The 14804-nt window shown below is 40.5% G+C and overlaps 2 protein-coding genes across 3 annotated transcripts; one reads left to right on the top strand and one right to left on the bottom strand.

The window, feature by feature from the left end:
* Positions 1 to 382: 382 nt before the first annotated feature.
* Positions 383 to 3791, bottom strand: chchd7 (coiled-coil-helix-coiled-coil-helix domain containing 7). 2 transcript variants are annotated; one of them, XM_079661339.1, is made up of 4 exons: positions 3663 to 3791; positions 1633 to 1695; positions 1428 to 1526; positions 383 to 712 (listed from the first exon to the last, which is right to left on the bottom strand). In XM_079661339.1, the coding sequence occupies exons 1-4, from the start codon at positions 3678 to 3680 to the stop codon at positions 608 to 610; spliced, it is 285 nt and encodes a 94-aa protein (XP_079517465.1). In that variant the 5' UTR covers positions 3681 to 3791; the 3' UTR covers positions 383 to 607. The 2 variants fall into 2 exon arrangements, with proteins under 2 accessions (XP_079517465.1, XP_079517466.1); XM_079661340.1 differs by lacking the exon at positions 3663 to 3791 and adding an exon at positions 2447 to 2700.
* On the top strand, positions 2904 to 14435 carry plag1 (pleiomorphic adenoma gene 1). Its single transcript, XM_079661315.1, has 3 exons — positions 2904 to 3226; positions 7085 to 7441; positions 7611 to 14435. Exons 2-3 carry the CDS (start codon positions 7194 to 7196, stop codon positions 8791 to 8793), a joined length of 1431 nt encoding a protein of 476 aa, XP_079517441.1. The 5' UTR covers positions 2904 to 3226; positions 7085 to 7193; the 3' UTR covers positions 8794 to 14435.
* The last annotated feature ends 369 nt before the right edge of the window (positions 14436 to 14804 follow it).

Below are 14804 nucleotides of genomic sequence, written 5' to 3'. Positions count from 1 at the left end.
TAGTATGACTATGCTACAATACTCCTTTTTTATTTAGGAAAGACACATGGTAGATGTCCATCAAACATGCTGCAGACTTCAACATGTTGGCCAGGTAGAAACCACAGCTGAGCTAGTCCCAACAATGCTTTAGATTTCAAAGACGAAGTAGTCCTTGACACCGGCAAATTGTAAAACAAAGTAGACCTACTTTTACATATGGGAACTGTAGAATATACTGTTCTCATGGGCAAAAGGTCTACTTTTGATAAGATTAAATATTCATCTCAACAGTTGTGACTACAGTGCAACTTCTGTAATACCATTACATGCGTCAGCTAAATGCAATGTAATGTAATGTAATGACATAGCAGCTTATAAAGCTAATTGAATGATGTTTCAGTTCATGTCCCATTGTTTTTATTCCTCAATAAATAACACATCTGATATCTTTCTGTGAAATCCCTTCTTTTCCACAACAGAACAGTAACCGCGCACTTCCACACGCCCTGAGCTTAGGATGGATCAGGCTTTGGGTCAGTGTGAACCGAGCCACTGCAGCAGCACAGCTTGTAGTAAATGTCCGGGCCCCGCTGGCCTTCACAGTGTCTCTGAGTTTCTGCTTAAATCAGTAAGGTTTCCCTCCGATAGCAGCGATCATCTCCTCCCTCTCTGCAGCTGTCGGCATGTCCGGTTTCACTCCTTCTCTTCTCCGCAGCACCATTATGTTTTGCTACAAGGAAACAAACACAAATTAAAAGTACTTTATATATTACACAGGTCAAAATGATTAGTTAGAGGAACTGAAATCTGTGTTCTCTTCAAAGCCACCATTGAGAAAAACACATTTTAAATTGCAGATCAGTGAACTAACCCTGCATTGATCAGTAAGTTGGTTTGTGTTATTTTGCAACCTTGTTTTAAATCAAATCAAATCATATATTTTCTGGGGAATTTGAAGAAAAAAACGTAAACTAAATTATACTAACTTATTTTAAGCGTTAAAATGGTTAAAGATCTCACACAATCACTGGTGACCTTTGTTCTCATTTAGACATGAGACATACATGTGAAATAATGATCACATTAACATAATATGGTGCATGTCTTAAAGGAGTTTGTTTTAAATCTGTCTTGTGCATCTTCCAACAATTTACGTTTATTGCTTTTTTGCTCTTAATCCTTTCCGCAAATATAGGAAAGCTGATGCTTATGACTCCCCTTTTTATCAAATGTATCTTAACTTTAATAGACTTTAGGCCCATTTCTCTCTGTGTTGCAGAACCAACTGAGGACAAACCTCCCCCTATGCCCCTCACTGTGCAGACACCCTGACCCACCAGTGGGTGTCACTACTGCAGCATCAATGACTGCTGACTTCTCAGCCATGCACAGGTAAACATGAGAAAGCCAGTGTGTTCTCCTTGATCCTGGAAACATGCACTCACCCAGTATTTCCTACAGCTCTTATATCTCAGGAAATAGTTTGAACACATGCTTTTGTCATAGCTGTTGACATTCAAACACTGCTGGGACGCATCACTTTCCTGAAAAACAGAAACAAGTTTCAGGATTAGAAAATTAGAAACACAGTTACCTTGCAGCGGGCCGATGTTTGACACAAAGCAAGATCTAAAGGGTAGGTAAACTTACGTCTAGGCATGGGTTATTGTCCTGATTCCGAAGCTTTCGTAAGTTTTTTTTATCCATCGGGATCTGCAAAGATGGAAAAAGAGGTTCAGGTTATGCACAGTTTCGTTGTTTAACTATTGTATGGGTGCATGTATTACTATTCATGAATCACATGTTACTGGGATGAATGTAAAACATACAGCAGAGTAATACCTTGAATATTTAAATAAAGTCAGCAGAATAAAACGTGCAAATCTTTGAAACAACTGTAATATTGTTGTTGGACAATCTAAATGTCTGTATCTTTAGAGGCTAGAGAAAGGGTCCCAAATGGCCTCAAAGGATAACAAATACAGTTATGATACATCATATTCATAATGTCTATCCGAAGTTATACTCCACAAAACCACTCTGCATTTGTTACAATAAATGTTCCCTTTAGGTGTACACATGTTGCTATCACTAACCGAATAAGGTGTAAGTGGTGCAAAGGTAAACAGCAACTAAACCATGTTTTTTAGGACTAGTAATATTAAAAATATGTCAGCTTGGTATGTAACATATATGCCGAATTGAAATTGGCTTCTTCCTCTTGTAGGAAATGTCTTTAATCGTGTCGACAGGTGGTGTACATTTAACAAATAACACGTTTTACTAGACTTCCCAAATGATTCAATGGAGATTGGTGTCCTCCACTACACCATGTAGCGTTGCTACATAATAGCATGTTGACCTTCACTCATGTTACCAAACAGCTTCCATTCAAACTTCATAGCGACTGTGCATTAAGATGGAATGAGGTAAATGGGAAAAGCTAAACAAAGTTAATACATACCTTCTATTGATAAAAAACTTGTATCCTGCAGTAGTCTAATGAATTGTGGATAAGCGTAATATCCACACCAGTGAAGAGTATCCCGTGTGTGAAAGGACCAAAAATAACTGCTTATGCTAGTTATTCAAATGTTATGTTATGATGTATATCCTCTTGAAATGCTAACAAGAATGTTGCTTTAAAGAGCTAGTGAGCAGCTATACATTAGCATACATGTGGCTAACTGGTAAAGCAACACAACCCATAGGCTAATACCTCCCCTTCATGCTCAAGATAACTCCTCTCTATTTGTTGCAACAGCGCACCAGGAAAATCACCCGCACCGTCAGAGACAATTGACAGCGATATCAGCCAATAGGAGCCCCGGAAAACTAACAGAATGACTGACAACCCTGTGAGCCAATGGAATATCTTGGCAGCCATGTTAGTCTTCCTATCCTTGTAAATTCTACTAAACCACATTTAAGCGATTGACAGTGCATCGAGCAAGTCCAAAAATGAGTTTTACTGAAATGGACTGTAGCTGACACTGAGGGGAAAGTGGCAGCGGCTTACACAAATCAAAAGAGTGGCGAGTGGGCGGGATTTCAGGTGGGCGTGGCTAAATCATAGTTGGGTTGAATCGCAGCGCATACACAATGGCTGCTCGAAAGTGGGGAAAGCAAACAATTTTCAGGCCCGCCGCGTCTAGCAAAAAATATGAGAAAAAAATTATTAAAAATTCGGAAAATAGTTGAAAGTGAAGAAAAACCCAACAGAAAGAATGTTAAAGCGACCGGGGTAAGTTTGATGTGAATTAAGTGAGCGGTTACCCTGTTCTTGAATTAAAATATCGGGGTTATTTAAATTATGAGAGAGGGGTGAGCTGGGGAAAAAGTTTGTGTTAATCAGTACCCAGTTTAGGACCGCAGAGAAAAGCAGGGGACGGCACACGCTTTGATATTTATTAAAATAAATTATGTCACTGGTCGTATTAGTGTCACGGTGCGTGTCCGCGAACATTAAAGACCACCGGAACCAGTAGCGTAGGAAAGTTGAGCAAAGTTGCCTCCTAACTTAGTTTATTTAAAAAAAATATAATAACAACGCTGGTCCGGTAAACACGTACAGGAACAGACGCACTTTACTTCGGCAATAACGTCATTATCACTTTTATCTGCATGTACATTGATATTTACCTCATTTTCACACTTTATCACAAGCTGTGCCAACTTACACTTATCGATTCCAGCATCTCTTTTCTGAAACCGTAATGCCACCATGTAGCGGCTACAGTGACATTTTGTCATGCTTCTCCTTTTAGCTTTATGGCTTTTTTAACCCATTGCAAGTATCGATCCCGGTGTCAGACACACACATGACAGGTCGGCTACTACCCGCTGCAAGCCTCGTAAACAACACACGGCAATTGCTTGTCAATAAAGCTGCAAAATGGAGGGAGAAGTCAAGGCAGAGTAATTATGCGATGCCCCGACTTTTTGCTCTTTAAAGGACGTGTGTTCACTTTTAGCGGTGTGGCAGGTTGCACTGTGCACATTAGAAAGGGCTATGTAAGAGATGTGGTGCAGGATATCGGTGTTATAAGCGTTACACTCAAGCTACTAGGTATCAAAAGCATCTCCCATGGTGTTATCGAGGTGTAGCCCGCCAGAGCATTGGTGTGGCTGCTTGTAAAAGTGATATTGAAACAGTCACTGAGAGGAAGTGTGTTGTCAGTGTTGGCTCAAGTCTCTGTTTACACCTGTCTTAATGTGCTGATATGGATTAATGTGTAATTGTTCTGTATTTACCATGGCATGATTTTGACTGTTAATACCTGCGTTGTTACTGATATCAATCTGATTGCATGTAATGATGCTAATGTAAGGCAGAACTAGTAGCATGAGAGAAAAAGATTATTTCTTTGATGCAGAAGTTTGCTATTAGCCGTTATAAATTACTATAATTAGTCGATGCCTAAAACTAATTTTCTATATAAGATATTAGGAGAAATATTTAAGAGCTTCGGAGCATTCATACATTTGACTAGCTTAGCCTTTTGCTAATCATTTTCCTAAATGTTAAAGTGTTATTCTATAAAGGCTCGGTGAGCCTTCTGAGTTTCTCAAATATGTAACATTCTTTGACAAGATTTGGGAAATGAATTTGGATTTGCATCATTCTGTCTTATACATGTTTGAATTGATTTGATAATGACCCTTTTAAAATGAGTTGCTTTAGTTTTTTTGAAGGCAAGATAATTGATTTAGTCCAAGTAAAAACATCCTCCTTGAGCCTGGGTTGTTTCTGTAGCTTTTCTGAAGAAAGGTAATTGTTAGTAATGAGATCAATATTGCAGCCTTAATAAAATAAACATTTTTGATGTGCTTAGGAACTTCTCTTAGCCCTGAAACAAATGTTTGTTAACGTGTGTTTCAGTAAATATGACAACTTTCCCCAAACCATGGTTTTATCAAACACAGGGCATTTTGTTATTACTTTTAACTGTACACTTTTAATTAAAAGATAATCAAAATGTATAAGAATATGCAAGATATTTAAGATTTGTTTCTATATTGATGAATACTTATATTTAGTTGGTACGGTTATGGCAAGTTGCTAATTGCTATAAATAAAGACACATAAGAAGAAGAATTCTTAATATCATTATGTTACTTAAAATTGTTCAAATACAAATTGAATGCATAGTGAATCTTCTTTTACATTTAAATCACTAATAAGTCTTTATTACTGCAGGACAGACGGCTGTTATCAATCTAGATATTTGCAGTAATTTAGATAATATCTGTTAGAAAAGTATGAATCAATTCAGAGACAAGGGCTTGGCATAAATCTCTGTTTCAAGAGTGAAAGGCTCCAGGATTTATTCTTCTAACAAAAGCTACACAACCAATCTAATTTAATTAATAAAGAAATATCAGCCCTTTGTGCAGTAACAATGAAGCAGTGTGCTACATGGATAATGTAGTATCAACTTTGTACTAGTAGATATGAGTACTTTGTCCATAATAAGATTATATCATATAAACATGTGCAGACTGATAAATCTCCGTGTATTTTGTAAGTTTTCAATTGTAAAATACAATGTGTGATGACAGATCAGATCTATTAATCTGTATTTGTGTCTATCTAAGGCAGGGGTGTCAAACTCAAATACACAGTGGGCCAAAATAAAAAAATGGGTACTAGTCGAGGGCCGGACTGGTTCAATGTTTATTGCAGAACTTATTGAAATGAACTTATTGCACATATTAAACCTGGAACTAACAAAGCTTAAATTATTGCCTATAAAAACAACATTAAATAATCAGTTGCATTCATTTCTTATGGCTCTATCTGCAGCTTTTCCCGAGTCATTTCTTATGATTACATTTTTCCCACAGGCCAACAACAGCTTCAAAAAAAGATTCCCCTCAAAGAAAAAAACAGACATGCCCTGTTGTCGTGAGAGAAAGTGCAGAAGGAAACATCCATTAAACTCAGTGTGCTGCTCTGTGATGCTAGCTCAGATACTTGGCATCTCATCTTGGGTGCAAGTTCATCAATGTTTGGGCTCAGGCTCTGAGCTGAGGAGACCCTCAGGATGGAGGGAAGGTGTGCGTGCAATATGCCGGAGGGCCAGATCTAATAGTAATTAGAAATTATCCTGCGGGCCGAAATTAAATCCACCAAGGGCCTGATTTGGCCCCCGGGCCTTGAGTTTGAGACATGTGGACTAAGGCAATGGACACAACTACAAAAGACAGTTTGAAAAACATAATTTTCTATTATAAGTGAACTCATTAGAATGTATTTGTCCTCTTATAGAATCTAATATCCAGGGTTTCTTTTTAATATTTGTAAGTAATGGTAGCTGGTAAACTGCCAAAGCCAAGGTGTAGGAGAAACAAAAGGTATTGTGTATAAGGAAGTAATGTGGAAGTGGTTAAAGGTACAGAAGCGTTACAGATTTTGCATCTCAGGCGGCCATTTTTAAAATAATCCCCGTGTGGCAGCAGTAGTTAGTGCTTTTGGTGGATGCTTTTCCAGCTGACTTCAATTCTATATACTCCTAATGACAAAAAAAAGGAGAATTCGTAGTTTGAGGCATCAGAGTTCGGCTGTGTCTTCGATAAAAACTTATAACTCGAGTGTCGTTCTAAAACAAACTGTGAACTAATCATTAAAAGTGCTATTTTTAGCTTATGCTAGACACACATACACACACATATTTTACAGCCAACTAATTTACATTGGTTGGTATTTCTAGGGTTTTAAAGCATTTAACTCCATTTAATTTGTGTGCTTACATTGCATATAGTTAACTTTGCTGAAGATCACCTTTTGCTTGTGCTTACATCTATTTTCCCCTCATGTATAATTTCGCTCATATATTCTATTGCTTGTAGTTCAGATAGCCTTTGAGTTAAACCGTTGTGATTGTAAAACCCAGAGTTAACTGAGCCAGTCGTTACCCTGTTGAATGTAAACAGTTATCTAAGATCTATAAGACATGTAATCCAAAGGAAGCCAGTTTAACTTGTTTTGTCATTCCTCACATCAGTTGATTTATGACTTAGGTTTTAATGTCTTTTGTACCGTCAGCAACCTGAAACCAAACCATTCACCATCTTCTCTCTCTCTCTCTCTCTTTCTCAGGCCCCTGAGTCCGGGCGGTGTTGAGCACATAAAACTGGAGAGAGTAATCGCATCAGAAGTAGCCGGGCTCTGCGCCCCTGTCCATGTAGCCGGTCAGCCTTAGAGTGCCATGGCCACGGGAACCCAGGGCCACCGTGACCACGTCCTGGAGAGAACCAAGCTCACGCCGCCCACAGGGAGGCGCCGGAGAGCCGAGGGCAAGCCCAAAAAGAATTTCCTTTGCCAGGAGTGTCAGAAAGCTTTCAACAGCCTGGAGAAGTTGAAGGTGCACTCGTACTCTCACACCGGAGAGAGACCCTACCGCTGCTCCCACCCCGACTGCACCAAGGCTTTCGTCTCCAAATACAAGCTGCTACGGTACAGACAGCACATAGCAGCATGTTCCTTTCTCTTTACACCTTTGCTAACATAACGCTCAGTAGTGTTCACAATTATCTGTTCTTGCATATTAGTGTCTGTGTTTGTGTGTAATGTGAAGCATGCCTTCTTGATTCTGAGTGCTCATAGAATGTGTCTGTGTTCCAAGGCATATGGCAACTCACTCGCCAGAAAAAAACCACAAGTGTTCATACTGTGAGAAAATGTTCCACCGCAAGGATCACTTAAAGAATCACCTACACACTCACGACCCCTACAAGGAGGCGTTCGGCTGCCAGGAGTGCGGCAAGAGCTACAACACCAAGCTGGGCTTCAAGCGGCACCTGGCCCTCCATGCTGCTAACAGTGGAGACCTCACCTGCCAGGTGTGCCTGCAGCCCTTCCCCAGCACCGTGGTCCTCCTGGAGCACCTCAAGACACACGCCGGCAAGTCCTCTGGTGGGACCAAAGAGAAGAAGCACCGCTGCGAGCACTGTGAGCGGCGGTTCTACACCCGGAAAGACGTGCGACGCCACATGGTGGTGCACACCGGACGCAAGGACTTCCTGTGTCAGTACTGTGCCCAGCGCTTCGGGAGGAAGGACCACCTGACGCGCCACGTGAAGAAGAGCCACGCCCGCGAGCTGCTGAGGGTGAAAACTGAGCCGGCTGATTCGCTGGAGCCCGTCGTCTTCGACTTGGCGTCTGGGGGCATCAAGGGCGAGCTGCCGGGGATGCTGACACAGAGGCCGCACCAGCTCATGTACACGGGCCCCGTCCTGGACACGGAGCCCTTCCCCAACCCCACGCTGCCTTTTTCTTTTAAGTACCCACTGGGCTCCAACTTTACCTCATACAGCGTCTCCTCACAGGAGCGGGAGCAGAATCTAAAGGGAGAACTGGAGACCTACCTGATGGAGTTGCAGAGCAGCATGCCCTCCTCATCCTCTGCAGCCCAAGAACCCCAACTCTCTTCCTCCAAACTCGAGTTGGAGCCTCAAGTGGGCGCGCTGGAGGAAGCGGGCGAGGGGGGGTCCCTGTCCAAAATGTCCTCCCAGATGGCAGCAGCCGGCGCAGACTCTCTGGCCTCGTCCTCCTCTCTGATGGACTTCTCACAGCTTTTCAACTTCCTGCCACTCAACGGGCCGCCGTACAACCAGGCGGGGGGCAGCGGGGGGGCGGGCGTCACCTATCCTGCCAACGAAGAGCCCCCCCCCCTGGTCCAGATGCCCCCCCAGGCTCCTGAAGACACCGAGGTTGCAGAGAGTCCGCTGCAGAGGCTCCCCTCCTCCTTCATATCCAACCTGAGCTCACCCACCACACTGCCCCGCTTCCACCAGGCCTTCCAGTGATCCAGTATGTACTGCTGCCTGGCACACACACACACACACACACTCACACACTCACACACTCTCACACACACTCACACGTTGAGTTACACCCCCTGCTATTCAGAAAAAATATGCTAGTTAAACATGTCTGAAGATAAAGCACTTAATACGAAAGACGTACAAAGCAGATATATCATGATAAGCTCTTACAGTAACACAAACAGACACACACACACACACACACACACACACACACACACACACACACACACACACACACACACACACACACCAGTTTCCAAATCTTCTGTTTCTTACTTTTTGCAACTTGAATAACTTCTGATCTCTATGATATCTAACCTATTCGAAGGCCTTTGGTGCAGTTACAACTCGCCACACACACAATAACCTGCTTTTCCACAACAATGTGAACATGCTGTCAGTTCATCAGTCTTTTGGGAGTTTTCACATAGATGGTTGCTATTAGTGATTTCATTGCAGTGACATTTTCTTTACTTTACCTCCTAGAATAGATCGGCTTGAGTGAACAGATTATGGGATATATTGTTGTTCTGCAGCACTTTGGGATGCAGTCTGTCATCACAGTTGACCTTTCACCTGACTGTAGGTTTTGGATGTTTTTGCCAATTTACATCTATTCATTACATCAAAAATGACAAGGCAGTGTTTGAATTTCATAAATGTCTAATCTGTATAGAATGACTTGAGTTGATCAATTACACTGATCATCTGCTCATATCTTGTCGATAACTTCACTGTGCGCTTGTGTTACGCAGTACAGTAAAGTTCGACATAATGCTCACTATGCTGGATTACATATATTTCAAATATGTAGTGAAATTCTAGAAACCAATGTCTTCCTGGAATTTGGGAAAACATACTTAAATTAGCTTAAAAATCTGATTTTTATCAGAAAGTCAAGTAATTAGTAGTAAATAGGCTTAAACCTTCAAAAACATACATCTGCCGTATTCACAAAGCATTTTATCTTACCGCTAGGAGTGCTCCTAACTCGCGCTAAAACATTTTACGTAGGAGTTTTTTCTTAAAAGTTATTCACAAAGCCGCTGAGACCTACTCATACTAAGGATAAATCACTAAGAGTGACGCGCCGTTGCTATGGATTACGTCAATTCTCGTGCATGAGTTTAGAAGCGGTCAGTACGGTGATTGGTTGTTCAGAGCAGGCGGTCTCGGTGAAGCTCATCCGCAACATCCCACAAACGAGCCCACTAAAACAAGGAAATAGCCTCGGCTAGAAATGTATTCCTATCAAATAGTTATGGACAGTGCAGTTAGCAGAATACACGCATGATGACAAGTTTGTGCAGACCACGATAATGACGTTGTATATGCACGTTAAAGAGAGAGAGCAAACAATACAAATACGTAAATTGCATTAAATCAAGGGGGCAATTAAAAGCACCCTGCAAACTATTATCCAATGAGCATATTTCCAGCACTTAAACACTTTCAATAACAGCCCATACCGCCGTTCAAGTCCCCCTATCATGATGAATGAAAACAATCTGCGTGTTGATGGAATGTAATTTCTTTCTCATGACGAACACGTCCTCATCTTTTGATGGCGCAATTATTTTGATGTGCGTCCCGTCAATAGCACCGACCACACCGGGCATACCTGCAATTGCCATGAAGTTGGCTTTGATCCTGTGTAGTTGTTGATTGTCCAAAGGAAACCGGATAAACTGTTGGATGATATGTGGTCTAGAGAGCGCGTTGATGGTTTGGTTTATGGCACGGCTGACTGATGGTTGCGATATTCCTAAATCGTCGGCATTGCAAAGTTGCATTTTCCCTGTTGCTAAATATCGTAGTGTTGCCAAACATTTTATTTCCGGACTAATCGGGTTATTCCTGTTAGTCGGGGATGTTATTGCATCCCGCACTAATTCCACAACAAGTTTGATACCCTCACGCTTTAGCCTATATCTCTTGATCAATTCACAGTCTTCCATTGTCTCCAAAACATTTCGTCTCGCAGCCATTTTCAGATTCTTTGTGAATAGGTCTTACTGAGTTAGGAGTCATCTCGAGGACTTTTAAGCTCTCCTAAACTTAGGTGCTACTTTTAGGCCTAAAACACTTTGTGAATTGCTCTTAGTGAATACAATTAGGAGTCCTAAATTTAAGACTGACACGCCCATTATGTTTAGGAGTTTCTCCTAAATTCGCCAGTTAGGAGCTACTTTTAGCCCTAAGATCCTTTGTGAATACGGCCCCTGGTCTTTTGATCATTCCATTAAGCTAAAGTGAATTCACATTATGATGGACAAGGTACTGAGAAGGAACTACTGAGCAACAGTATTACACTTTGACATTTTAGTATAGTTGGTTGATTTTCTGCTCAAGTTTTATCTTAATTCTTGACATTCTCAAAGCTGACATAGTCGAGTTATTTTGTTAACAAGCACCTGTTTCCACACAGAGAGCAATACACACACACACACACACACACACACACACACACACACACACACACACACACACACACACACACACACACACACACACACACACACACACACACACACACACACACACACACACACATCTCTATTCACCGTTTATGTAACCCTCGATGTGCCTTACTTCTCAAAGGTCATAAGAAAGTGTTTTTATCAAACGTCACACTCCTGTCAAACTTCTAAGAAGTGTCATTATATGAACTGTTCACCTGAAACAAATATTTGTAGTGGCTGATTGGCGGCAAAAATGCAGAACTTGTGTGTCTTGAACATAATACACCTTGAATGATGTGTTAGAACAAGCAAATGCAGAAAACTTGGGATGATAATTGGACCCAATAAGTGGAAAAAGGAGGTTGAAGAGATGCTAACGAATGCTAACATAATCATAGTTAGTGCTAGTTTGGGTTAGCATCATTAGTGACCTCAGTACCCCTGTGTGATTCAGTCACATTTCCGATGGAAAACATGAGTTTGAAGGCATATTTTTGTTACCCTGGGCAACATGTTTTCATTGTGGGCTAACAGTCAAATCTGTGAGATCACAGAAATACTTTTAAAGATTGAAACATGCTGCTAGAAAACACGATTTAGCTTTTGGGGGTTTTCCCTTTCCTGTAGTGTGTGAATAGGTTTGTGTGCCTGTAAATGGTCTGCTAAGGCTCAAATCCCGCTAAAGTCCACAGAGCCGGCCAGCCAGCCAATCAGAGCACACTGGGCTCTGGTTGATGAGCACAATATGTCCTCTTTAAAAACATATTTGTACAACTTTACCAAGGTCTGCTGGGGATACTGAGGTAAAAAAACAATGGCTAACTTTAGCTCCGTTTTCAGTTTTATTCTGTGTTTTCGAGCATTTTCATACAATTAACGCGCGGTGCTAGCAATCGTTAAACAGCAATATACCAGGGCTGGGTGTAGACCGAAATGTGTTTAGCACTGTGCTAAAAGCTGAGAAAAAGACGTGTTTAGATCCATTACTGTGTTCACTTCTTATGACCCAATAGTTCCTGAACTTATTTGGTAGATTACAAATGAGATTTTGTAAGATGTATGTTTTGGTATCTGTATCACAACTCTTTTGAAATGCCAATCATTACCTACAATGCAACTGAAGGATGAAAATACTTTAGCAGATTGATATCATTTCATGAAACAAGGATGTCCTTTTTAAACTTTTCAAGAGATATCTGACTGCACACCATACGGCAAAAAATGTGAACTTTACACCCCACACCTTCACTCCCCTTACCACAGCAGTGCATCTTAGCTCCATGAAATGTTTTTATAACCCAATAGTGTTATCATTTACCTCACGTACTCATGTTGTTTCTGTGCTCTGAAAGTCAAAAGAAATGATGATGACGATGATGATGATGAACTAGAAGTGTTAAGTCCCCCGGTTCCTTTCCTGAGTGAGACATGAATGGACACTATGTGAAAGTTAAATGTTTCAAAGCATTTATGGAAGTCTGCTATTTGTATCTTGTGAAGGTTTGTGGATTTACAAAAGATGTTAGCAAGCCTCTTTTTTTTGTTTGTAATCATAGCACTTTTTGTAAATTGAATGCCTTTATTTCCTCCAATACCTTTTTATTTGTTGTTTAAAACCTTTATTACAAATGTATAGATGATATATTTAGCTCTTTTAGAGAACAATAACATGTAAATACAATATAAAATGTTTTATTTTTACAGGTACAATTTTGACAGTGTTTTTTCCTATCAAAGTGTCATTTTTGCTTTACTTGCACAAGTGTTCTGTGTATCTCATTGGGGGGTCTTTAACAAACAATGTGCCTTTTCTATCGCTGGTTTAGGTAAGGGCACACGTAATGGACATTTATATAGCACTTAATTGTATTATCCTTTAATTGGCTGTTTAATCAGATGTTTAAAAATACATTTAATGTATGTCAAATAACTCCTAAGGGGATTATATCACCCTTTGACCTCAGTGTGACATTGTGAAAAAAACAACTTAGTATATTATCATTTATTTTGAATATTTCCTTGTGATTTCTGCCTGAAATGTATTATCCACTCAGCTAGTGTTTTACTCACATGGCAGATTCGAGAGATTGGATTTTGTGAAAGTAACAGCAATGAACTTTGGATCAAAGATAGAAGATCCCTACACATTGGAGAAAGTAGATCCAGATTTGGCGTCCTACATCAGATTAAGCTAACTTTAAATCCCCGGGGCAAAAGGGAATAGGCAAAGTCTCCCAGGAGATTCTTCAGTGAGAGCCACAGACCTTCAGCATGTCGGACTTCTTTATAAGCTTCAGTGGTACCAGTGAACTTTATTGAATGTGTAAGAAACACTGCAATACTGCAATATATTTTTGGTATTGGATCAAGCTGCTAACATACTTCTAAAGCTCCTTAAGGTGCTACAGACCTCTTTTCTAGTTCTTAAGTGTATCGTTTGTACAAAGTATCCAGTTTAGCTGAACAGTTGGCGTGTGTGCCCGGTTGAACTATATAGCGACATATATTTTTATTGTACTGTGACTTTTGTAGTCTTTTTACAGACTTGCCTGTAATATCACATGCATCCCTCACCAGCCCCTACCCACCCCTTGCCCACCTGTGTTGTGTTGTGATATTGGGAAACTGAGTCATGGCGGGGGATGGCTCTGACTGACTCGCCAGAAAAAGAAAATGAAGACGCTGACGGTGAGAAGCTCCGCTGTTCAGAAAGAGCTGAGGACGTTCAGAGACGAAGTGCATTCCAGCCATGTTGGTTTCCATGTTGGTTTTGTTATTCGTTGCATTTCAACAATGCCATCCCGTGACAATGATGGACTCGTTGCTAATTCTCAATATTTTACTTCAAATCTATTTTACAAACTACTGTTGTATTTTTATAAATATAGGGCAAAGTAATTCACACAAACATATGTATATATATAAGTGAATATATATGTATATGTTTACAGGTTGTGTAAAATGAATGCTGCAGCTTTTATCTGTTGTTTTTTTAAACCTTGACATCATCCAAAGAGGCAGATTATTTATTGTCTGGCAGAATAAACCTGATTTGATTTACATACCTTTGCTGCTATGAGAGAGAAGAGCTGCAGTCGTCAACTCCAGTGTTTTTACACAATGTAATGAAAGTTCAATAAACATACGAGAAGGATACAACCGAGCGTCTGTTTGGTTATTATTACGTCTCATTCTTTGTGGTTTTGTCTGCTTCTGTGTAAGTCTGGGGTTACTTTGAGGCTTTGTTGTCCTGCCCACATTACATCTCTTTAAATGTAGTTTCGTGGACAGTCCCCATTTATTGTTCCAAAAACAGTAAATGGGGCAGCTTTAGCCAACATGGTTGATTTCCAGCTGTTGTCCCCGTCCATATGATCATAGAAATGCACCCTAAAATCATGACAAGCATTCATTGAGAAGAAAGGAGGAAATACAAGAAGATAGTGGACAACACAAGATATAGCAAGCCAGCTAATGTATATGTATATAACTGTATATGTTGTTGGGTAGTTTAGAGAGCTACTGGCT

Source organism: Notothenia rossii (genome assembly GCF_949606895.1).
Source record: "Notothenia rossii genome assembly, chromosome: 12".
NCBI classification, from domain to species: Eukaryota; Metazoa; Chordata; class Actinopteri; order Perciformes; family Nototheniidae; genus Notothenia; species Notothenia rossii.
The sequence above is the reverse complement of the archived record's forward strand: the minus strand, read 5'-3'. Positions and strand labels throughout refer to the sequence as shown.